A 26,135-nucleotide genomic window follows, 5' to 3' on the forward strand; every position below is an offset into this window, starting at 1 on the left:
CAAAAAGGAAAAGGGGAGAATAGAAGAACAGAAATCAAGGACAAACCACATACACACAATCCTTCAGGCCTGAGGTTCACTGAGTTTTATTGAAAAGTTTAAAGATCCTTAAAATGTTACATAGTAGTATTATTCTGCCTGCATATATTAGCCAATATCAAGTATTGTTATTGCAGCAAAAGTAATTATATCACAAAAACATCTGTCCATCTGAGTATTGTAAGGAAACAACATTGCAAGAAAAGTATATGAATATGGGCTTCCTAACATAGGGATGCAAATCAAGACTAGAAATATGGACACAAAAGGCTACAAAAAAAAAAAAAACCTGAATCCCTGAATCTTGATCTGAAAACAGTCATGGTCACATTTCTTTTGTCTGAAATTGACCTTGGACACTCTTCTTATGGGCAGACACAGGCCTTTTGCTTCACCAAGACATCATTACTAAGATACAACAGCTGGTTAAGAAAGCATATTAATTTCAGGGAAAGCCAGTGGTATAAGTTTCTCCACAGGATTCAGTGCAATTAGTCTCTGAAGATTTCAGCAAATTATTTTGCTTGGCCTGACAATTTAAACAATTACTAAGTAACAGCTATCACAGTTTAAGTTTGATGAATAAAATTCATTATGGAATCTTTGTAACTGGCGCAGCTGAGATTTCACTACATTGGACTCTGTACCTACTGAGTGAAAACATGAAAAGTATCATTTAGGTCCCTAAATACAAGACCTTTAGACCGGAAAGTCTTTTAAGGCAAGGAGATGAGAGCTAGGTACTTTTACACTGAGTTTTTCTCAAGTCATTTACTAATGAACAGCAGTTTAAAAATTCCAACAAGTGTTAACTTGCCTTTTGTGGGAGTAAAGAGGTAATAGCGCATTTTAAATGAGAAGAATACACAGAATGGTTTTAATGATCTTTTCACAAGTCAGTGATGTTTTTAAAAGGCTTGAAGAAACAACATTATGGCTGAAACAATTTCTTAATCAGCTGCTGATTGGAATTAAACAAACAATAAAAATAGCTAGGGTGTTTTAATCCTTACTGGAGAGAATCGGGCATCTTTGAAGTCTCACAATGTCCTTGGATATAAAATGCAAAAGGCCTGGGAAAGACAAATAAGTATTTTACAGAAATTAAGCAAATTTTAACATGACTTAATTGTAAATCTCTCAAGCCTGGCTTTCACTGATATTTCCTCATTAGATTGATAATATCAGCATACAACTGCCAAGGGGCGTCCATGCCCCAGGTAAAGTCGAGATGCTCCCATTCAGGAATACGTTTGTGTTGCACCAAGTTGGTGATCTGGGTCAGTAAGACATGGATGTCATTGTCATCTGCAAGCCAGTCCTGACCCCCGTTCCAGACTGCAGTCGGCACCAGCATGTCTCTCACATTGTAAGTGGGAGGGTAACTCTACAATGAAAAAGATCACAAAAAGTTGTTTTATTTTTTTTTTTTAATTTTCACAATCACAAGCACAATCTCCTTTAAACATTGTTCAGTCAACTGGATGGGAGAATAAGAGATTAAATTTTGAAAATCACTATCAGTTTACCTTTTGAATTACCATTACTGGAATAATAACAACCAAACCCCCCCCCCCCCCAACGATGGAAGGGTAACGGCTGCTAGTTACTGAGTTGCCACCATATGCTGGGTGCATGACAAGGGCTGGGACCGCTGTGACAGCGGCGCAGGTCTCCCTCCCACTAGACGGCAGGCAGTAGGGCCACCAGCTTGGGAACGTATGTGGGAGTTATACCCTCCCATGTTCTCACTCTGAGACTGAAGCCTAGCTATAAAAATTCTCCAAGCCTCAGGTTGCTCGTCTGTCCATCAGAGATAATCATATCCATGCCACAGGGACGTTAGAAGAATTAAATAAGAAAAACAGGGGAAATATACTATACACTTAGCACTCAAAATAAGCTCATTTGATTCGTATATGGAAGCAGAGGCTTAGGCAATGTAATCTGGCCAAGGCCCCACTGCTAACAAGTAACAAACCTAGGACTGTCTGACTCCTAAGTCTGTGTTTGTTGTCACCATGAGATGCCATGTCACAGTGATGATTCCTGTTTACAGCCAGCGACAGGACGAGGAGGAGAGGCCCATCCCACAGCCCCAACCACAGAGCCTGGGTTGTTCAGGGTCAAGGGAAAGCCAAACATGGTCGAGTCAACTCTCCCAAACAATTCCACAGGACGACCCCGATCAGGGTCTCAACAGCCCAGGCTGGCTTCCTTCAGGAGTCTTCAGGACCCATTTTATTCTGAAGACTCTGAAGACTTACCTGGTTGTAATGTAAATAATTCTCATCTCGGCTTCCCCAGTCAAAGGCTTGGAACTTTTGGAATTTGACACTCTAAAAAGAAAATAGTTTAGGAAAAAGTTATTTTTTCTTTTTGGTCTCCTTTACTTAAATGATTCAATTTCTCATAGTGTGATTGGACAGTGACTATAGCCTGGCACAATAAAGCAGCTACACACGTATGCTTTGAATTATACTGAATCAGCGGGTGTTATCATTGGATGAGCTTTTGATGTTTTCCAATGAAATCTGAATTATAAACTTTTTCAGAGAATAACTGTTTTACCTTGTAAACAAAAAATAAATATATAGATAGATACAAAAAAAATCGTGTATTCCATATACCCATCCTATTTTTTTTGTTTACTTTTTAATGACTTAGCACTTTTTATTGAGTACCAGTGCCTATGTAATCACCAATTTCTACCAGGTCAGTACAACTTCTACTTAGATGAGGAGAAATTAAAACATGAAATGATAAGTTATTTAAAGTTTAAATCTATGCAGATTTAAGACTATGAACAAAAAGTCACTTATTTGTAAAAGTTAGAATACTGCAAAGTCATACTCCCCACCCCCGCCCCAGACCCTGAAATTAAACATATGTCAAGAATTAAATCCGGAATTGGCACTCCTAATGAATTGGAAACTTTAATTTTTTGGCCACATGGTGGCACCATATTAACTTGATACACAGCCTGCTTTGTCAGAACTGCCTTTGACTAATGTGATGTTTCAGTCCTTATTAATTGCATAAAATTCTACTGTTTGATGTACTGACATGTAGCGTGAGATTAGATACTACAGAGGATTGCTACAGAAGAAATTTTAGCATCTGCTTTTGTCATTTCAAATGACAGATGATAAATATCTGTGGTATATTTAAGAAGCAGAACAAAATATGGATTTACAGCACCTGTTAATGCATCTGTTCCCTATCTCTAATTGTCAATGAAAATATGTAAATGCAAGCTGTTGTCTGCTGTACACAGACATGAATTTACCACTTTGTCACATGTCTTTCAGCATTTATATAAAGCACCCGAACTGAGCATGGAATGTAAAGGAAAATCTTGCTTATTATAGTACTAAGGTTAAAATTCTAAACTTGAATTTTATGCTGAGAGCCACTTTAGGACTTCAGAAACTAAGGAGGGAAATATGGAAATGTTTATTTAGAGCAAGAAAAACCTGGAAATAAGATAAAGCCCGTTAATAGATATTTTAAATACACTATGTTACAACAATATGCAGAAACAGTATGCCATGCCATAAATTATACAAATATGATAAGACAAATAGAAATTATTTCTAAAGAATGTTTATAAATAGTAAGTGAAAAAAGCCAGTAAATGACAAAGTATGCACTATGGTTACATTTACATAAGAATCTTATACAGATAAAGATCAAGAGGAAATACTTATAAAATTAGGATAAGCAGGTTTTAGAAAAAAATTCTTAATGATTTTTTCTTCAATTTTATTGAGATATATTCACACAACCACATACTGGCTCACAGTATCTTCACATAGTTGTGCATACATCCCCATGACTGAGTATTAAAACATTTTTATTACTCCAAAACAGAAATAAGAATAAAAAATAAAACCCAAATCCTCTCATATCCCTGATACCCCCTATTGTTCATCTACAGTATTGGTGTAATAAATGTTACTGTTGATTAGAGACCCTTAAACTATTACTGTTAACTATAGTCCATAGTTTGCAATAGCTGCTTTTTCCCACATATCGCTGTTGTTGTTTTTTTATATTTGTAGTGGTTTCTGCAAGAACTTTAAACAGCTACTTTCAATCAAATTCGCCTAAAAAATGTTACTATTTCTTATAATCCCAAAACCAAGCTACTGTCACCTCTATCCATTCGCAAACATTTAAGTTTAAGCTTGTTAATTCGATACACATTAGGTAACCTCTCCCCCTTCTCTAACGTCTGTCTATCTCTAGGCACCCTGTATTCTACGTTTTTTCTCCCATGCATGTCTTTTATCATTCACCTAGTCATACACTGGTTAAAGAGGATATACATCATAAGGTTTTTACAATCACATGGTCTCAAGATAAAAGCTATATAGTTATTACAATCATTACCAAAGATCAAGGCTACTGGGTTGCAGTTAAAAAATTTCAGGTGTTTCCTTCTGGCTGTTACAGTAAACTAAAAAGAAATAGCTATGTAATGATTCAATACTGATAATCCTTTGTTAAGTCCTAACTTCTGTTACAACTCCTCTCACTCATCTGATTGATCTCTCAATCTTCAGCAGTATTTGGGCAATGACCATTCTATCTTCTTTATGCTGAAAAGGGGTGCTGGCATTATGGGGTAGAGGAATGGAAATGATTAATGTTCTTGGAGAGAATGGTACCTCTGGGTTTCAGGGCTTATCTGGCACAGGAACAATCTGGAGTTTTAAGTTTCTGAAAAAATAAGCTTAATAAGTAAAACTTTTATAGAGTCTTAGAAACAGCCCAGAGTATTCTTTCAGGTTTTCAGAATATTGTTTGTTGCGGCTTGGCATACCGTGGCAATCTGTAATATGTGGCTGAAGTTTGCATAAGAATGACATCTCAACTCTTTGAAAACTCTTAGCCACTGAAACCTTATTTTGAGGATAAACAGTTTTAAAGTGACATGTAAAAAGTTATTTTTAGGCCTCAAACACTAATGAAAATATAAACAGGTTCAACTTTTCTATAGTATAATATGTATCAAAGTCTGACCACTAAGTTTACTAGTTCAAATGCATCTAAGAAAAACAACCTCCTAATGTATAAAGACATATCTATAGTACCAGGACATATCTCCCAGGATGGCTGCCTTTTGGAGTGGGAAGCCTGCCCAGTGTGTCCCTGCCAGGCAGGGAGCAGCAGTCCCTGGCCAACAACCCAGAGGAGGTGGAATCAAGGAGAGGATCCAGTGAAACCACTCAATGAAGCAACTATTTTACTGACAAAGGGATGATCCAGAGGGCAGAGGGCAAAGGGCAAGGCTGCCCTCTGCAGGGAATGTGGGCTTTGAAAATGTTCATGAAACAAACGCCAATGTGGTTAGAGCCTAAAGCCACAAGGTGACAACTGTGCCAGAGAGCTGTGCTCTGGAACTGAACAAAATACAACTTTTGACTCCAACCAGCTGTCAGATAAAAAGGGCTGGAGCAAGAACAGTGCTCCCGCAAGGCTACGTGGTAGTCCTCCATGCTTCACTAAGGCGCCTGGAGAATCGCGTACCGACTGCGAAGGCCGCTAAACTGGAGGGGAGCTTGGCATGTGCCTTCAACCTCTACATCCTCCATGCATCTTTGGGGGTACACTAACTCCTGAGGTGACAGGATGTCACCCTTTCTGAAAAATGTCCATTAAGGAAGAGAGGAAAAGAGGCTTTAAAAAAAAGGTAAGGGAGTTTGGGTGGTAGGGTAAACAAAGAAAAAATGACTATTAAAAAAAAAAAAGAGACATGTGACTGGGGAGAAAAGCAGAGCCCTGAATGAACACTTGTGAATCTGAGGATTTTTGAAGGTTTCAGGAACTTCCTTGAATGGTAAGTGTGCTGTTCAGCAGCTAACCTACTTTCCATTTCAGATGCCCCTATTCTAAGCCCCACAATCTCTGTCCCTGAGTCACTGACATTTAAAGTTCAGTTTACATTCACTACAATGAGCTAAAAGCCTCAGTCATGCAAGGCCCTTTCTGCTTCCTTAGAGATAAGTCCCAGAGAGAGGCTTAGTACAGGACTCCCAGCAGATGATAGTTCTGGGCAGCTGAGCATTCCAAACTGATACCACAGATCAGTGGTTTCCAAATCTGATGAGGTAGAAGAATCTATTGGGTCGCTTAAAAAAAGAAAACTGATTCTCACTGCTAGGCAATAAAAAGGAATGACAACTGATACACACAACATGAATAAATTTAAAAATAATTATGCTGAGTAAAGGAAGTCAGACACAAAAAAGGCATTTTCTGCATGATTGCACTTATATAAAACTAGGAAATGCAAACTAATAATGACAGAAAGCAGAATTAGTCGTTGCTTGAGGATGGAGAGGTGGAAAGGACTAAATAGGAGGGATTATGAAAGGTTACCAGGAAACTTTTGGGAGACATGGGTATGTTTACTCTCTTGATTGTGAGTATAGTTTCACAAATGACTACATGTGTCCAAACAAATCAAACTGTACACTTTAAATACATTCAACTTACTGTATGTCAAATATAACTCAAAAAAAGCTATTTAAATTTTTTTTAAATACAGATTCTTTGGTACTAATAAATCAGAATCTCTATAGACAGAACACAGAAATCTTTTTTTCTAAAAGCCTGAATTGTAGCCAACCCAACACCTCTCTTGCAAACCCAACTTCTCCTATTATTTTTAAAGCAATATATACTTTTAAAAGTAATCCAGGTAATTCTGATACAGGCAGTGACTACCTCATTTTGGAAACTGCTTTCCAAGACATCTATAGTATCTTATTTGGAATTTAAACAAAGTTGTTCATATAATAAAAGAAACTGATTACAAAACAGTCGTGGAAAAATATTTCCTAAAGTAGAACTAAGTCCATGACATACTTCTAAGTGACCCCCCCCAAAAAAAACCCAGTTATAAAACAGTAAGTAGAAGAAAATAAATTGATCTATTTCTATATTATAATTTCTATCTACATCTTTAACCTTATCTTTCTGAAATGATATAGAGTAGAATGCAAAAATGTTTCATATCTCTGGGTACACATTTCCTAACTCTGTGGAGAATTACAGGATAACTTTTTTTTAGGAGAATCTTTGCTTTTAGTTTTTGCCTATATTTACTTTCTAAATTTCCTAGAATGAACAAGCATTACTTTTATGATAGGCAATAAAACAACTAAAACTGTATTTTAAAAGTTAAAGGCTCCCATTTATATCAATGATAGGGTTAGTTCATTTATCCACTGATGTTCCAGGCACATTATATTTATGGGTTAATACTGAAACAGAAGCTTCTATATCAAAGCTGCTCTAAAATCACACATTATGAAGCAACACGGCAATAAAATAAATCCAAGACTCAATGAAGGAAGGGAAGGAAAGGGAGGGGAAAAGAGGGGAGGAGAGGGAAGGGAAAAGAAATGTCAACCCCAATTACTGTTTGTTGAACCAGTGGTATGGTGTGGTATGCTCTGGAGAAGACAACAAAAGCAATACAAGCACAGTAACAAGATTTCATTTCCCCGGACTCTGGGAAATGAAATCAGCTCATATTTGTAAGCAGATGGTCTTTCTATTTAGAAAGCGTTTGCAGAGAGGTACTTTACGCAATGCACAGACCTTTCCAACAAGGACTTTATGCAAATTCCCAGCTGTAATCCTTGAATACACACCTGGCTCCAGTGTAACATGTTTTGCACAGAAGTTCCAGCAGGATCATGTGTTGTGTATACATCCACTCTAGACTACAAAATAAACATGTTGAAATAAAAATGAAAACAGCATTAAAGTGACATCAGTATTAAACATATTTTATCCTTCAAAGCATTAAAAACTACAGAGCTGTAATCTAAACATGAAAGATTACAAAGTGAAAAAATTTCTTGACTACAAATAGGTCCGATAAAAATATGCACAGCTCTACACACACACATGTGCACACAGATTATATAGGAAGGAAATGCAACAACATAGTAAACATGGAGCTTCGTGGGTTGAGATTACAGGTAAATTTTTTTCTTCATGATTTTCTGAATTTCAAAATTTTATGTATCACATCATACTTTCATCAGAATAAAAGAAAAATGAGACTCATTTTAAAAATTTCCTATAACCTTCATTCCAGAATTTTAAAATCTATTTTCAAAAATGAAACATTATAAACTTCAAATATATTTAAGAACATCAGTATATTGCTGGCCAAAAGTTTATAGATTATAAAATAGACACATATACACATATGTACATAAATATGTTAATGGCCATTCAAATTTAGACACATGTAGAGTAATTTTTTTTAAAGAAAAAACCCACTAGAATATAAATAACAGACATTAAATTGTGACAGATTCCCTCGCTCAGAAGTGTCCACATAGTGCCTGCCCATGCAAAACAAAAGCGTCCATATAGGTGTAATGTAGGAAGGGGACAACTGCCTGCCTGATGACAGCAGCAGATGGCATGCTAGGCACCTACCAAAACTGATTCTTGTGTCTCTTAAAAAAAAGACCCTTTAGAATTCTAATGAGGTCATTCCTCCCCACCATCCAATCCAAAGAAATAAATTCATAGACAAAATAAAATAATTGTAAGTCTCTCCCACACCACCCAATCCAAGGAAATATATCCATAGACCAAATAAGCTTAAAATAAGTCTTACTATAAACATACATACCATATTTAAATTGTTCTCATTAAATCCACACAGAATAAACATGAGATTTCCACAAAGCTCCTTCAGAATGACATGAGTGCAAATATGGGTACCCAGCCACTTTATAAATGTGCTCTGAGGAAGAAATTCTTTGACTCCAAATAAATCCTATAAAATAAACACAAGTCTAAGAATATCTCAGTTATCTCTTTCTGGTACAAAGGGAAGCCCATCCCTGGATACAGAGATGTGAGGCAAGTATCTCCATGATGAATTCAGGAGTGAAATGACAACCAATGGCAATTCAAATAGGACACTTATGCAATTAAGTTTACTAAGGCAAAACCTGATTATTTTCCCCAATCTTACAGATATGTGTTTAAAATCTCAAAATGAAGGAAAGGAAAATAAAGGCAAAAAAAAATAACAAAAAGAAAAACAAAATTTAAAAAATGAAGGAAAGGAGAAAGAAAATCAAGTGATTTGACAGCTGAATTTATAGTGTGAAAGGGTCTTAATGTCCACTCATCTCAGAGCCATCTCCAAATAGTTTTCACCCAACTGTGAAGGACTGGTAGTGACTTCTAAGAGCTCAGACTGTGACTGATAAGCAATTTCTGCCCAAGGATGCATCCATCTAATCCAATTAGGGCCAAATCTTGGCACCCTACATGTTTTTATAAATAATATTTTTTTGGAACATAGACACACTCATTTCTTTATACATTGTCTCTAGCTGCTTTCATGTGACCACAGCAAAACTGAGCAGTTGCAACAAAGTCCCTATGGCCCACAAAGCTGAAAATATTTGCTAGCTGGCCTGTTACAGAAGAAGTTTTCCCAACACCTGGTCTACATCACTCCTGATCAATGGTTACTGAACCTGTGCTCTTATTACTCCCAGGGTAATTACTATGTTTCCAAGGTAGATCTTCCCACGTTCATGCAATTGTAAAAAATCGTCCTTATACTGAACCTAAACCCATCTATAATTTACATTCTTGCTCATGCCTACTCTCTGGAGGGACAAGCAGGAGTGAAAAATTCAAATGCCTAAAAGGCAGCAAGTAAATATAAATTAGTAAAATTGTGAAAGGAAAATGCCACCCTGCCTCACTGTTTTGGATAAGGAAGTGTTGAGAACTGCATAAAGATTATGCTCAATCAAAACGGCATCACCGCCGCTTGCTCTGCTCTCCCTGGCAAACAGGTCTGTGGGCCCAGTGGAGCACAGCTTTCTCTCCTCCCCATCAAAATAACCGGCTATCAAGACTGTAATGTTAAGTATCCCACTTTTAAATGGTGCAACTTATTTAAATTCAAAACATGTTATGGGCCATATTCCACTGTCTCCAGGCAAATTTAACACACTACTTGTGATTTTTGTGAAATCTGTCTTCTACAAAACAATCTTTCAAGATCTAAAGACAGACACCAGGTCTCCTCTCATCTTCCCCTTTTCTAGGCTCATCACTCTAGAATTAGTTGGGGAGAACCAGGAGACATATATGGCATGCAGAGGTCATGTGATATGAAAAGACATCAATTGTACAAATCCTGGCTTTCAGCTTATATCATGGTTACATGTGATAATAGTATTTTTGTGAGGTTCTCTATTAAAAACAAGTTTACCATGACAGTAAAAAAAAAAAAAGTTAATAGAAACAAAAAAAAAGATTATAGGATGACACATTAATGACTTGAATCACAATTAATAGAGTTTTCCTTTGACTGACATGGGATGCCAGTCTGACCTTGTACTTCAGAACTGCTACCCAATACCAATGTGACAACTCTACTGAAAATTAGGTTGACGCAGAACAAAATATACAGAAAAAGCAAAATACACCTTACGTATTTGCAGGCTTGGTCACATCAGCTTAGATTTCTTTGTAATGTATACCTTCGTATTTTGAGAAAGGATTAGATGGACTAGTCAACTTTCATGGGAGTAACATGCAGTTGTCAGAGGAGCTATTTCAAAGGTCTCATGAACATTTGACCACTCTGTCACTCCTCTGCCTTATTATAATACTATAATCTGGAAGAGTGGGTCCCAAATACCAGGATGTTAAGCCTACATCTGAATCTTAGGGGGTGATTTGTGAAGGACACAGATTCTTATATCTCACTCCAGATTTAACAGAACACTATATCCAAGACAAGGAAAGAAAGAAGGGAGGGAAGGAATATGTAGTTTTACCAAGTACTAAATCACATTTCCAAGGACTGGGGCACACAGGAATTTTTAATGTTATGAGGATCCTCCAGAATGGGGAAATGGGTTGCTCAAGACCTACTGATAGGGGCTGAAACTGGTAGAACCACTCTAAAAGGCATGTGTTACAGAAAATTAAAAAGTGCACATTTCCTATGACGCAGCAATTTCACTTCTCCATGTCCACTCTAGGGAAATACCAAAAAAAGGGCACAAGGATATACTAACAGTGACGCAGCAACAGCAAACAGGAGTCTTATTTAAATAAATACTAGTTCCTTTTAATGGAAAGCTTACTAGGCAGCACCTCTAACAGAATATGGTGGAGGTTTATGCATTACCATGTGAGCCCTCCAAGAATGAAAACGCCGTCTGCAGAATGGCATATACAGTAGGATACCGTTTACATTAAAGCAAAACAATATATTTTTTCCAGAACAAACACATGTATGTTAATGCACACAGGAAATCCATAGGAAAACACCTCAAACTAAGTGTTCTGCTTAATTCTGAGGAGGGGACTAGGAAAAGGCTTGTAGTTGAGGGGTACTTTATTTGTAATCTTTGAATTGCTTATAATGAAAATCAATGTATCTATTACGTTGGCATTAAAATAAATGGCTTTGAGGGAGGCACATTTTATATGCATGTTCTGCTCTCTGGTGCAGAGATCCTGTCTCGGATGCTCTCGGGCCGAAGCTCAAGTATAGTCCATATTTCCCGTAAAAAGGTGTTTTAGTGGCCCATGAGATATGTAATACATGATTTATTTATATATATATATACACACACATATATGTATGTATAGGTATACGTATATGTGTGTGTGTATATATATTCACATACAGGATTATATATATCTATATATACATTAGGTATGTGTGTGCAAAAATGTATATAAATAAATGTATTATGTAAACATCTATAATGCTTGCATAGTATTACAGATACAATGATAGCATAATAAGTTATCTGGCCTTAGATGGCTCTAAATTCCTCCTCATGAAAGCTGTTTCCTCCTTGACAGACTCGAGCTCTCTTGGCCTTAGGACTGACCTCTCAGGTTTTGGCTTATGTTTAGGGGCCATGTTATAAAATATAGCAGTGCCTTTAAATCACAACAGCAGATTTCCTGTCTCCTGTCTCCTTCTGTGCAAGTAAGCACTCACCGCATCAAAAAAAAAGGCAACTGCAAGAATGTTTAAATTATTTTCTTCCACTCTCCTGTGCTCCCTGTGGTGGGCAGAAAGCTGAGCTGACGCATGTTAACTGTGGGTACAATGTGGCTCTGCTCACACCTAACAACATTCCTCCCTGACTCCCTGCAACCAGAAGTAGGAGTGACAGGGGAAAGAAACCATGAAGAGAAGAAACCCTTTTGTTCTACTGACAGCAAAACGTGGAGGAGGAAGACAGAGATTTTCCCACCACTGGCCAATTCTTCAAATCTGAAAAGGAAATTTCTGGGCAGGGGGAGGGAAGATCAATGTACCTTAATGAGAAGATCTGGAAACTGTCCCAATTTGACCATAGGGCTAGTAGAGAATTCAACTGAAACCACAGGAGCCAGGGCAAAAAACATTTTAATCCTTTTGGCCAGGCCGGGGATCCACGAAAATGCTATAAAACCTGTGAGAACAAAAGGAAGATAATAGGAGTTTCATCTTGAGGTTGCTGGAAAAGGCAAGGGCTGTCCTTTTGTGTCATCTGCTACAGGCAGCCTGAGAACCATGCCAGCAGCGCTGCAATCAGGAGGCAAAACACTTGAAATGGGGCCCTCCAAATGAACCTCTAAGAAACAGCTCCACCCCACCGTCCTCCTCCTCCACTGTCCCTTCCTGCCATCCCTAAGGACCAGCAAACCCATTCAGTCATATAATCAAAGGGTTAAAAGGAACTCATACACATTTAGAATCTGTAACTTTAAAATATCTTTTAGCCTCCTTGTAGGTCACTTCTTGCCTTCAACTAGGCCCCAGAATGTCACCTGAGAAAGGGGTAGGGCAAAGGACACATATTTCCTGTAAAAAAAAAAGGCACTAGACAAGCCAAGGAAGAGTGCTTAACTCCATTTATAACAAATGCAAATGTACCCAAGTTGCTTTTTTGTTTTTAGCCTCTCAAATTGGCAAAGAGTGTTTGGTGGTGATAAGAGGCAATGTAATCATATATATCAAGACACTAAAGCATTTGTACTTGCAGGACAGTAAATTTATTTTAAGGAGATCATGCAACGTGAGCACAATGGCGTTACTTATTGTAAATACTCTAAATATGCAACAGAAAAGGGAGGATTAAATAAATTATAGTACAGGACCCTAACCTCTTAACAGAAACTCTTAGATTCTGATGTTTTGATATTCAGAATGTATGTGTTGGTAGTATTATGGACAGTTTTTATTTTCTTTAAAGTTTCTTTACAATGAACACATTACTTTTATAATCACCATAAATTAAAAATGCATATAAAACTTTAAAAATGTTTTTAAATAATGACAGTGTAACCTAGCAACCTTTAACTAGTTTTGTTCCACTTAATTTTAAAGGTCAATGAATTGTCTTGTATTTTTTTTTTAAGTCTCCGAACTTATAAAACTTCTTGTTTCCCACCTTCTCATATTCCATAATGCTTAACTAGGAAAATATGTAGTAGGTTGTGGCTTACATTAATTTGTTCAATTTTAAGAAAACCATATACTATGTTTATCAATTTTTATTAAGTCTAAACTTCTAGAGAAAACCGAATATTACCAAAATTCCTTGCCCTGTTTATTTCTGCTTGGCATCAAAAAAAAAAACAACAAAAAACAAAAACAAAAAATACTGTATGTAAACTAACATTATTTCTTTATTTTGCTTTTCTTTTTTTCCGCATGGGCAGGCACTGCGAACTGAACCCAGGTCTCAGGCATGGCAGGTGAGAATTCTGACTGCTGAGCCGCCGTGGCCCGCCTTCTTTATGCAAATTCTGCAATAACGATATTTTATCAACTTTCAGTCTTTAGTACATACCTATAGTGCTGCCTTGAGAATGAGCTACATAATACAATTGTTCTTCACCAGTTTTATTCAGAATGTAGTTAATTGAAGCTGGTAGGTCATACTTTGCCATCTCATCATAACTGTAATCCAACAAAGGAAATGATTCATTGAAATATTACATACAAATAGAACAGGCTACAAATAGTAACAACACACAAATAATTATCACAAACTGAACACATCCAGGTGACCCAGCACTGAGCTCAGGAAATAGAACATTAAGCAGAAACCCAGAAGAGTTCACTTGAGCCCCCTTCCTGTCATGCCTCCCAAAGTACCTATTACCCTAATTTTTCACACCAAATTTAATTTTATCATTTTTTGAGCTTTTATATAAGTGGAATAATAGAATATATATTCTTCTGTACCTGACTTCATCCATGTTGCTGCATACAAGTTGCACGTAGGTTGCTTGTTCTCATTCCAGTGTGAGAATATACCACATTTTATTTTTCCCTTCCACTGATGATGGGTATTTGGGTGGTTTCTGGTTTTTCACTACTATGAACAGTGCTACTGGAAACACGTCTTTAGGTAAAGGCTCTCAGTCTTGTGTTTCAAGTCCTCTGGGAGGCATGGCTTGACAGATGGGAAGCAAGCCTGGGGGAGACCACAGCGCTCGCCTCCTCTAAAACCTGTATGGGCACAGAACCCTGAAGACCTATCTTCAGGAGATGGAAAAGCCAACTATTTCTGAGCTCTTATGGTGTGCCAGGCTGTGTGCCAGACCCTTCCAACTATCTTCTACTTCAATCCCCCAATTACTTTATGAAGTAGATGTTTATTATCCCCATCTTACATATAAAGAAACTGAGGCATAGGCCTGTCATACAGCTATTAATTGCTAGAGCCAGAAGTAAGAGAAAGAGGAGAATTTCAGAGGTGAGAATTTCTGGAAGGAAGAAAAGTGAACATTTGGAATATATATTTATGGAAGAAGGGAGAAGGCTAAGGGACAAAATTTGCCCAGCAGACCAGCAGGAATGTCAAAATAACTTAAAAACTCATAATCCCTAATTGAATCTAATGCTTAAAATGTAATTATTTGTTCATAATTTCCCCGTCTGCTATTTATCCAATTTAGGAGGTTTAAAACCTTTCAAGGAGTGCATGGGTGGTTCAGTGGTTGAACACTCGCCTGCTATGCAGACCTGGGTTTGATTCCTGGCCCATGCACCCCCCACTACCCCCCAAACCCATTCAAGGGACGTCAGTTTCCCCTCTCATTTGATCTCAGAGTTGCTCATCTATCTGCCTCCACTGCTGAAATCCCCACACATCTGCATTAAGAGTACTAAGGAAATAGACCCATGCTGTAATCAACTCAAATATACCTGAAAACCCAAAATTCGTCTTGTTCGACAGAGAGGGTTTTGTGTTTCCGAGACCAAGTGTTCCCCCTGCTGTTGCCCATCCACACGTCAAAACCAGCATCGGCAAGTATGAAGCCCAGACTGTTGTTGTCGAGGTTTGAGACCCAGACACTGGAATCTGCAAGCAAGCCATGCTGCAGAAAGACAACTGGCTTGGGGTCTGAAAAACATTCATGCTAAAGAGTTAGCACCGCTGAGCTTCACAGCAAACATAACATTTCACTTAAGAGATAATTCATAAAAGATGCCACAAATAACAAAATAGAAATATATTAAAATATTGAGGCAGCAATGTACTCCCATATAACTGTAAAGAATTTTTTAAACAGTACTGGCAGGGTAGCAGCGAATCTAGACTACTTTTTTTTTTAAGACTACTTTTACATGGCTAAAAACAAACCACACCGGCTTAACCATCAAACAAATTTTAATATATTCTTAAGAACTTATAAACGGGTTCTACAATTGGCCCCAGTAACTGCATTTCTAACAATATATCCTAGTAACTGCATTTCTCACAATGTACCCTAGCAAAACAAACCAAAAGAAAGCAAGCACAAGTTCATAAATATATATATGTTCACATGAATATTCATATACATATATGTATATGTGAATTTATTCTCTTCTCTCCTGTGCCTGGGACACTATAATGTAGCACAAGTAAAACAGACTTGATACCCAGGGAACCCTGCCAAGCTGGTTTCTTTCATCCAGAACCACAGGGACCTTCAGATGAGGGAGATGCAGAGGATATAATCCACTGGATTTCGGAAGTGGTGATTCCAAAAAGCATGATGGGATCATCCACAAAGAAGATATTAAAACCTGGGGTGGAAAATCTGTGAAAAGTGGGTACTAAACTGCTTGACTGAGTGAATATAAGAAAGTACTAAATAGATGAGGGCATTGGAAACAGGCCTGACCCCTATCTGCCAACTTCTCTCATCTGCTCCCAGCAATGGCACATCTCACAATCAATCAAGGATTTTAAGATTTGCAAAAGAAGCTTCTGAGACTGGGTTAAGCCCACTGCCATTCACATCTTCTAGTGAATTATTTTAATTGGATCTCTTTTGCCTTGCTAAGAGAAACTAATGGAAATGATAATCAGCTATCATTGAGTACTTATGTGCTGTAGGTACTGTGCTGAAAATACTAGGAAGTTGGTACTATTCCCATTGAATAAAACAAGGAATTATAGCTAAGAGAAGTCAAGCAAGTTGCCTAAAGTTCAATCAGAGCACGTAAATAGGAAGCTGGAATTTGAACCCAGATATGTCTCATGCCAGGGTCTGTGCTCTTAATCACTGCTACAGGAAAGAAGGTGAACAAGAAAGAAGTCACTCTAGAACACAGAGAAGGACCCCAGGGAATGATGTGCCAAAGGGGGAAGCTATCCTGGAGGTATGTCCACCAAGTGCTTAGAAGAAAATAATCTCTAGTAGGTGCAGGAGATAAGAAAATGGGAGGTAGGGACACCAAACCAGACCCTGCCTGCCAGGACAGTTCTTCTGAGGACCAGTTTATTCAATGCACTCAAGCACACAAGACCTAGCTTTTGTCTGAGCAGCAAAATGACAAGACAAGGGCTGCCCTCCCAGATATGCTAGGGGCTGAGGGAAAGGCCTAAAAGGACCATTTCTTGGCCCAGAGAGGGAAAATGACCTTATCAAGTTCACTCAAATAGCACAGAATTGGCAAAGAGAAGCAGCCCATTGATGGTCCATCACGATACTTTCCACCTGACTAGGCCCAACAGAAACCTTGGGAATGCCGTTCTCCCCACCACAGCCACAGAATCATTGTGATCATTATGCCCCATAAAGGCAGTAATTTGGTCTTATTTACTGCTGTTTCCATAGCAGGTTAACACAGAGTCTGGCACATGTTATGAAAGAATGAAGGAATAAGTGAATGACAGAAAAAAAAACATTTTCCTTCTCTCTCTCTCTCTCTCTCTCTCTCTCTCTCTCTCTCTCTCTCTCTCTCCCTCTCTCTCTCACACACACACACACACACACACTCCACGTATGGACTAGACACTTTTCTTGGGGTACTGTCTACTATGCATCCAGAACAGTGCCAGGCCATTTACACCATTATTTCCACTTTACAAATGGGGACTTTGAGACTTAGAGAAAATAAGTAATTTGCCCCAGGACACACAATTCCCAACTGTGCTGGTGTGAACCTGTGGTGGACCCCAGAAAAGCCATGTCTTTAATCCTTACTCAATATTGCTGGGTGGGAGCATTTTGACTGTTTCCATGGAGGCGCAACCCACCCAACTGTGGGTGGTAACTTTTGATTAGATGATTTCCATAGAGGTGTGTCTCCTCTCATTGAAGGTAGAATTGCTTACTGCAATCCTTTAAAAGAGGAAACATTTTGGAGAGAGTCCCTTTTTGTAGAGCCAGGAGAGAAAGCTAGCAGATGATGCAATGTTCACCAGGTGCCCTTCCAGCTGAGAGAGAAACCCTGAACTTCACTGGCCTTGAACCAAGGTATCTTTCCCTGGATGGATGCTTTTGATTGGACATTTCTCTAGACTTGTTTTAATTGGGACATTTTCTTGGCCTTAGAACTGTAAACTAGCAACTTATTAAATTCCCCTTTGTAAAAGCCATTCTGATTCTGGTACTCTGCATTCCAGCAGCTAGCAAACGAGAACACCAACTGATGAAGTTGGGACTCAAATCCAATCCAGTGTGACACCAAAGTACTCGGCATCTCTGTGCCAAACTGCCCCTCTGCTTTCCACTGCAACTACCACAGTCTAACTTAGACAGTTTCACTTTATAGCATCTTGAGATCTCAGGGCTTTACAGCTGGCAGAACGTTGGAGATTATCTAGCTCAGGTCCAAAACACCCATTTTAATAGAAGGGAACAGAGATCCAGAGAATGTAGATGCTCTACAGGTAGGTGCCTGGTCACTCATCATCTGACCCCCAGACAAGGTTCTTTCTACTGTATTCTTACTTCAGCACCTTCTGTCCATGATAAACACATCCTGGCACAGCATCTTCCTCCTCTCTTTATGGTGTAGAACATATTCCCTGTCGGGGAGGACTAGGACCTGAGCAAGCAGGCCTTACATACTGTCCTCAAATCCATCACAGTATTCAAAAAAATGAGAACGGCAACAACAGCTTCCATTTATATTGGGTGAGATGCTTTATAAGCCTTATTTCATGTAACTTTCACAACAGCACATGAAGCAGGAGGTACTTAATACATGAAGAAATTAAAACTTAGGTGAGGTTAAGTAAATTGCCAAGACCACACGGCTAGTTAAAGTAGTAGAGCTAGAATTTAAACCCAAGGCTGGCAGCTGTTAACATGCTCACATTTAACTACTAGGCTAAACAGCCTTTAATTAAACACATCAGGGGTAGCCCTCAAGTTGGGTTTGTGGTGTTTCGGTGCCTAGGAGGAAGGAATCCTTAACCCATGAGGCCTTGGACAAGGAACACATTGAATTTCAAAACTTTGTTAACCCTAGTCCTAGAGGCCTTCAGGGCATGTCCTCAGATAGACGAAAGCCTTGGGCTAGAGTATTTTTCAAGTAAACAGTCCGACAAGGCTTCCGCCTTCACAGAGCTCCTGGCCTAGCAGGGAAGACAGGTTACACGCCTCATCACCTGGACAATAAGTTAGTTATATTAACTGCTATGAAGGACCCCACACAGAGCTCTGAGGATATATACCTAAGGGCCTAACACAGCATGGGTGGCCAGGGACAGCCTCCCTAAAGAAGCATTATATAAGCTGAGACACAAGATAAAGAGAAGTTAACCAAGAGAGAGGTAGCCCTGGGGGAGGGGTTGATACAGGGCAGAGCACTCTCCTTTCCACTCTGACTCTGTTGGGCAAAGGGTCTAAATGCAGTTTCCAGTCTAGGTCATTATAAGGCCAAGTGCTATTAATAGAGGAGGAAGTCAGGCGAGGAGTGGCGTGATGAAGTCCCAGGGTTCCACACTGGGAGTAAAGGAACTTACAGATCCTTTTTGCCTATTTGGTCTCAAATGAGCCAAAGTAACACCAGGGCTTCCAATTAGGAGTGGAGAGTAATTAAGATAGGAACTGGAAGACAATTAAGATCGTAATCCCATGTTCTGGCTAAGGTCATGGAAATGGAAACCATTAGAGAAGCACCTATTCAGTTGTTAGGAAAATCACAGATTCCTTTAGATTGCTGAGTCATTTGTCATGATCTCCTTTAAAACTTCCTTCTCAGATGAGCTCAGAGCAGATATTATACAGGTCACTAATCATCCAGAAAGGCCTCTTCAGAACAGAGTAAGAAAATGGGGGCACTAACTCTATGACCAGATTTAGCTTAGAGAACTCGCAGTCTATGTCCCCCATTCTGGAGACCAACTATATTCACCTCACCCATACATCCACCAAAAAGAAACAAAGAATATAACCCATAGAACCAGAGAGTGAAAACAAAAAGGGGAACTTTGAGATCATCCTGACCAACTGCTCTTTTACAGATGAAGAATGAGGTGTACAGGGATGAAAGCATATAAGTAGTTAGGTACAGACCTACGTCTAGACCTGAGGTCTCCTAACTTTTCTTCCCACCATCTGGGAGCAAATCAAGAGTCATGCTCACTTCATATTCCAGGGCATGGCACCTTCATGTGGCAGGCGCAATACACAGGTAGCCCATGTAGCACTATTTGGTTTAATTACTGTGTGGACAGAAAAGCCTGGAGGTGGATATAAGAAAAGTAGAGAAGATGCATTCCTTCAGTATGTTTTAGTTAGGTCCTGGCATCTTTTAACAATGATTCATATTACTGACTATAAGAGTCAACTAATGACTTTTTTGGGGGGAGTGCAGGATCGAGGAATCAAATCCGGGTCTCTCGCATGGAAGGTGAGCATTCTACCACTGAACCACCTGTGCACCCAACTAATGACTTTAAAGAGGAAAAATATATCAGTACATATTTTCCCTTATGTAGGATCTTAAATCAGTATACACAGGTTACTTGGCTTAAAATAGAAAAAAAAAAAGGGAAAGGAAACCAAGATAAAAGGTTCACTCTGCATAAAATATATGCTTTGTGTATTTTAGCCAGAATAAAAATTAAAGAAGTCCTCTCTGCAACTCACTACTCAGTTACATGTTTATAAGAAGGAATTTGAAAAACACATACGTATAACAGTTAGAAATTAAATTTCAAGAAATCCATTGACTGTCTTGGCCACTTAAGTATTATCAAAAGCCCTATTAATTTCCCAAAGAGAGTATGTACAAACAGAAAGTGTTAAAGGATAAACTACGTCTGAAGAAATGATTGAATAAGAATCAGATCCTAACAATTTTAAGTAACCATCTAGAAATTCCTGAATCTGCATTTGAAAAGTCAGTTTTGCTTGAGTTACAAGATGAGAAATATAATTATAGAAGAAATTTCATCTATTTCTAGTGAGAATGAATACCAGTACAACTTCACATAGAAAGCAATTCAACAACTATCAAAAGCAGAGATGCTTACATCCTCTATCTCAAAAAGTCTATTTCTGGAAATGTAGTTTATAAATAATCTGCACACATACAAAACTATTTATAGCAGCAGTATTTGTTAGTAAAAACCTGGAAATAGCCCAAATTCATTAGTAGAATACTTGCCAAACAAACCATGCTACAGCTACCCAGTGGAATATCATATATCTGTAGATATGAAAAATGAAACTCTTTATGTAGTATATGGAAAGATCTGAACAATATTAAGTAAAAAAAAAAAAACAAGGAATAAACAGCGTGTTACATATCACCTTTTGTGTAAAAAGAGGCAGGGGGAGAAGAAAAAAATCTATATTTCTGTTCATTTTTATATACATAAAGAGATTTTGAAAGAATATACAAGAAATAGGGGAGTTGGGGAATGAGATACACAGCATTTCACTATGTATCATTTTATTGTCTTTGATCTCTGAATTACGCAAATGCATTACCTAATCAAAAATTTAGATATCTTTTCATATAGGAAAAGCCATTTAATACTCACAACATTTCATTGAAAAAGATGCTTCCTTACAACAAGGAAAGCCAAGATTTTAGTCTCAATCAAATCTGACCTTTGAGCATCAAGCAAATAATGAAATCAGATGACTCTTGTCCTTATTTCTTTAAAAGAGGAAGTACTTTGCATGTCATGCATTAGTGTAACATAATTGTAACACTTTTAGTACACTGATCTTAAAAAAAAAATCATTTCAAGTGATTTCAAGTTAAATCTAAAGTTGGTGACTGCCATAAAAACCAGCTCCAGCAATGCAATTACTTTTAAGGCTTTTCCTATCTCCTGGCAGAAAACACCCTTACCTGTGTTAGAACGGTTCTGCCTCCCGTGAGGGATTCGGTGAAGGCAAAGAATATATCCATCTTCTGTCTCAACTAGATGCTCCTCACTAGGGAATCCCCAGTAAGAGATTATTTCACTCTGTGAAATAAAGAACAATAGAGACACTTTGAACAGAATCTCATGGGATCTTGCACGTTACAGGCAAAAGAGAAGACAAAAGCCAACGATAGCCTCTAGATTTTATTTTTAAAAATCAACTGTTTTTTTAAATTTTATTCTGCTGAATACAGTAGCCAACACCCTGTCCCAGTGATCAACTCCCCTTAACATAATCCTCCAAATACTTTCCCACTAGCTCACCCTACCAGCCCTTAAAAAGCCCTGCTGATCTTTGGATAAAGTTAGGTTCTAGCATCTCTTCTCTGCAGCTGTCCTTGAATACAGTCGTCCTTGCCTGTTTAACACTGTCTGGCACAATTTTTTCAAATCCTACATTAATCAGGATTTCAGTGGAATAGGGATAACTCAATTATGCAGAAAATTTCCTGTAAATAAGTAAGTAACCATAAATACTTGAAAGGATTTAATTTTATCATTCTAAGAAGGAAGAATAAAAAAAGGGAGGTAGGGAGGAAGGATACAAGAAAAGATCTGGGACATGAAAAAAAACTTAACCTTAAGATTCTAATGCCAGGTCACACTCTCTTGGCTCAATATGATTTTAGCTCTAAGTCTCCAAGATTGCCTGATTCTTCAGTTTGATTACAGCATCATCCATTCAAAGTTGTTGTTTTCTTTAATAATCTTATATTTTCCCCATATTTTACAGCAAAATGAGGAATCCCCAGAGTTTATTGTTTACTTAAGATTGTTAATTTTGAAATGTTCTAATTAATAAAGGTGTTATTTTTGTTTATTTGTTCTAACAAAGTTTTTTTCCAGCTACTACTTTGATGTTTTTATTGAACTTGGACATTCTTAATCATAATCCCATTTCAATGAAGTCTAAAACTAACACTCATTAGTAGCATCCTTTGCAAAGTTTTGTCACTTTTTAATTGCTCTTTAATATAAACTGAGTGTGAATGAAAATGAAATGAATAAAAAATCATTTCATCTTATGAAAAGGACAGAGTCTTAACAGTACAATGGAGTGTGTAAGTACATATCAGCTGGCAAAAAAACTCTAGCAAACTAAAAAGTATATGGGATAGAAGACTAGAGTTTGTGGCTTCATTTAGGCCACATAACTGGATTTAAGAAAATAACACTTGTCACAGATGCATTTTAAAAGCAGGTGACTTTGAGAGACTTACGACATTCATGTTTGCTTCAGGATTCACAGGTGCCAGCTTCCCTTTGGGCTCATCACAACGTACAGTCCCGAGGATCAAACAGACCACCAACCCGAAGAGCCACATTTTCATTCTGTATCAAGCAGTCAAGTCCATTATTAATTGCCTAAATTTTACTGCATGAATAGAAGATTTATGCTACCAAAAAAAGTTCTAAACTAGGGCAAATTAAAGCAAATGAATCTGGCCATATCTAAAAGCAAAAAAAGAAAACATCTTTTTTACTACGAACAACCATGCCATCCCCACCCCATCCCTGCAGCTATTATGTGACTACGAAATTAAACTCATTCCTGAAAAAATAACAGGAGGGCTCAGGGGAGGCCAGGGTGAGAAAAAGGAAGATCTGCAAAATTCCAGAGTCTATTAACCTCCCACCTCTTCCCTTCCACTTAAGTTGAGCCAATATTAGCTCTTACCTTCCACTATCTACTCACTTCCGCTCCTGCCCAGAATAAAGGGCAGAATTCAAATGTGTCATCCCAAGGAAAAACTGAAATGAAAGAGAGAAACAGAGGTGAAGAACACCCATCTCTCCTCGTGAGTTCCACCAATCACTAACCAAAAATATCTAGTTTCTGGCTAGGATGGCTCAAAATCAGAGAGTAGCAAAAAAAAAAAAACCGTGGGGGTGTTAAAAGCAAAGGAAAATTATTCTCCCCAGCAAGCCCAAATGGTAAGTGGCAAAATTGGGACTTCAATCTAGAACTTCTACTTTAAAAATAAATTTACTCACTTAAAAAGATGGATGCGTGTAACCCATATATAGACTTGTACAAAAATGTTCATAGCAGCTTTGTGTGCTATGTGTTCATAGCCAAAAACTGGTAAAACCCAAATGCCAATCAACTAGTGAATGGACACATAAATTGTGGTATATTCATATAATGGAATACTGTTCATCAATAAAAAGGAATGAACACATAACATGAACATCAAAATTATACTGAATGAAAGAAGCCAGACAAAAAAAGAATGCATGCAGTATGATCTCATTTTGACAGCAAGTAGATCAATGGTTGCTTCAGGAGAAGAGGGCAAGGAGGAAAGGCTCACCAAAGGGCACAAGGAAATTTTAGGGGGTGAGAGATAGTTGTTCATTATCTTGATCGTATTGATGATTTCACAGGTGTAAATGCATGTCAAAATTCATAAAATTGTACACTTTAAATAAGTCCTGCTATTATACGTCAATTATACCTATGCAGCTGTTTGAAGAGACAAAGAAAAAGACCTGTACTTAAACTGCGAATTTCACAAGTCTTTAATTATGTTGTTGAATTCTAAGAAACCGATCGTCAGGAGAGGATATGAAAAGTGACTTGACACTTTTCTGTTGAAATTCCTCCTGAAGTTACTTCTCTGGACACTGGTGATCCCCAAACTTCTAGACAGGAGGAATCACTCTCTTGAGTCTTCACTAGCATAGCAAGCTCACTGCTTTTACTCAGACTTTACATTTCTTTATGGTGCCTGGGAAGTGTTGTGCACATCCAAGCAACTTTTTATCATAAATACAAACCTCCCAAAACTCCATTAGCACTAGGGAATAAGGAGTAGACTGAAAAGGAGTAGTTAAAAGTTACAGACACAATTCAAAATAAGGAAGCAAGGGGCAGTAGCTGCTTTCCATTTAGAGGCTACTCTAGAGAACCTGACCAGCTGTCCAGGAAGAAATTTCTGTAAGACTAACAGCTGAAGCTACTTAGCTGGAAATGTCACCAAGTTAATTTTTCCTTCCAACACAACACTAAAAAGGTTTCTCAACATTATCTATCAGTCAAGCAATTCCCACAAGGGTGAGCGAGAAAGAAAAGAAGCGCCTTCCAGGAACGTTTTCTGACTCTCTCACCCCCAAGGTAGATTCAGTGCCTTTTGCTGAGTTCCCTTACCAACTTTTCCCAATTCTTTCTACAGTGTAACAATCCTATGGAGTGCATGTGTGCCCTTGTATTACTCCAGCCCCACAAGGGCAAAGCCAGTGTCGCATTGAACTTTATGCACATATTAGATGCACAACACAAATTTTGAAAAGTGGGGTGGGCGTGGGCTCCAACAGTTCAGCGGCTGAAGAAAAGGGCCAAAAGCAGTCCTGTCATTTAGCTTTACAAAAATAATCAACATCATAAATTATTACGGCTCCCAATATAAGCTCTTGCTATGCACGAAACACCATTCCAGGCTGTGCTTCCAACCCATTAGGTCAATTAATCATCCACCAGCTCTATGCAGTACCGTTAAACTTATTTTTCAGCCAGCTGAAGTTCACCCAGGTTAAGAGCCGGTGGTTAAACAGCAATATCACCAGGATTTTGACAAGGATTGACGCCAAAGTCTGCTCTCGACCACGGCGTTGGCTAACAAGTTGAGAGGTGAAAAGGTTGCCCGCGGGACCTAACAGCAAGAGAGCACGAGGAAGACCAAGGAGAGCTAGAGTCAGGAACCCCGGCGGGTCCCACAGTCCGGAGGCTCTAGGCTGTTCAGGAAACCCAAGAGGGTGCGGAGAAGGTTTTTCAAAGATCCCCTCATTCTGCGTCCTTGGGTCTTGCCTCCCGCCCCTGCCTCCTGCAGAGGCTCAGGTGCGCGGAAGATGAGCACCTTGGATCCATGCGCGGCCAGCCCAGAGGATCCCGCGCCGGCGGCCCAGATAGGGGCTCCCACGCCGCCTCCGCACTCACCTTGGAGAGGTCCTCCCCGGCCGCGGTCCGAAGCCGCAGTGTCCGCTGGTGGGGAGAAAACCTGGGGAGGGGAGAGGCGGCTCCCCCCCGAGGGCGGAAGCAGGGGTCGGCTCAGGCTACTCACGTCACCAATCAGAGCGGCGGGCAACCGGGAAGTCGCGGGGGAGACTCCGCCCACGCCGAGGGCTGCCCCCTCCCTGCTGGCGGGAGGCCAGGACAGAGCATGCGCCGTGAACGGTCAGCGCCGTCCGGTCCGTACGCTTCAGCCTCCGGAATCGACAGGACAGGTACCCTGCAGTATTCCGGCTGGGCGAGGAGGGAGCCTGTCCTGTCGCGGGAGAGGGCTGAGCCTGGGCTGCTGCAGGCCGCACCGACCTGGTCTCTTAGAGAACTGCCTCCGGCTCTGCCCCAGGAGCCCCTTCAGTTCTGGCATCCTCTGCGCCTGGCACAGAGTA

At 39.0% G+C, this 26,135-nt stretch overlaps 1 protein-coding gene across 2 annotated transcripts; it reads right to left on the reverse strand.

The window, feature by feature from the left end:
* Positions 1-62: 62 nt before the first annotated feature.
* LIPA (lipase A, lysosomal acid type) lies at positions 63-25,846 on the reverse strand. Of its 2 annotated transcripts, XM_077125366.1 has the most exons (11): positions 25,681-25,846; positions 23,422-23,495; positions 22,964-23,075; positions 21,668-21,785; positions 15,281-15,479; positions 13,917-14,026; positions 12,397-12,533; positions 8,708-8,854; positions 7,707-7,778; positions 2,307-2,378; positions 63-1,426 (listed from the first exon to the last, which is right to left on the reverse strand). In XM_077125366.1, the coding sequence occupies exons 3-11, from the start codon at positions 23,072-23,074 to the stop codon at positions 1,193-1,195; spliced, it is 1,200 nt and encodes a 399-aa protein (XP_076981481.1). In that variant the 5' UTR covers position 23,075; positions 23,422-23,495; positions 25,681-25,846; the 3' UTR covers positions 63-1,192. The 2 variants fall into 2 exon arrangements, with proteins under 2 accessions (XP_076981481.1, XP_076981482.1); XM_077125367.1 differs by lacking the exon at positions 23,422-23,495.
* Positions 25,847-26,135: the final 289 nt, after the last annotated feature.

This window comes from Tamandua tetradactyla, chromosome 13 (assembly GCF_023851605.1).
Source record: "Tamandua tetradactyla isolate mTamTet1 chromosome 13, mTamTet1.pri, whole genome shotgun sequence".
Classification (NCBI taxonomy): domain Eukaryota; kingdom Metazoa; phylum Chordata; class Mammalia; order Pilosa; family Myrmecophagidae; genus Tamandua; species Tamandua tetradactyla.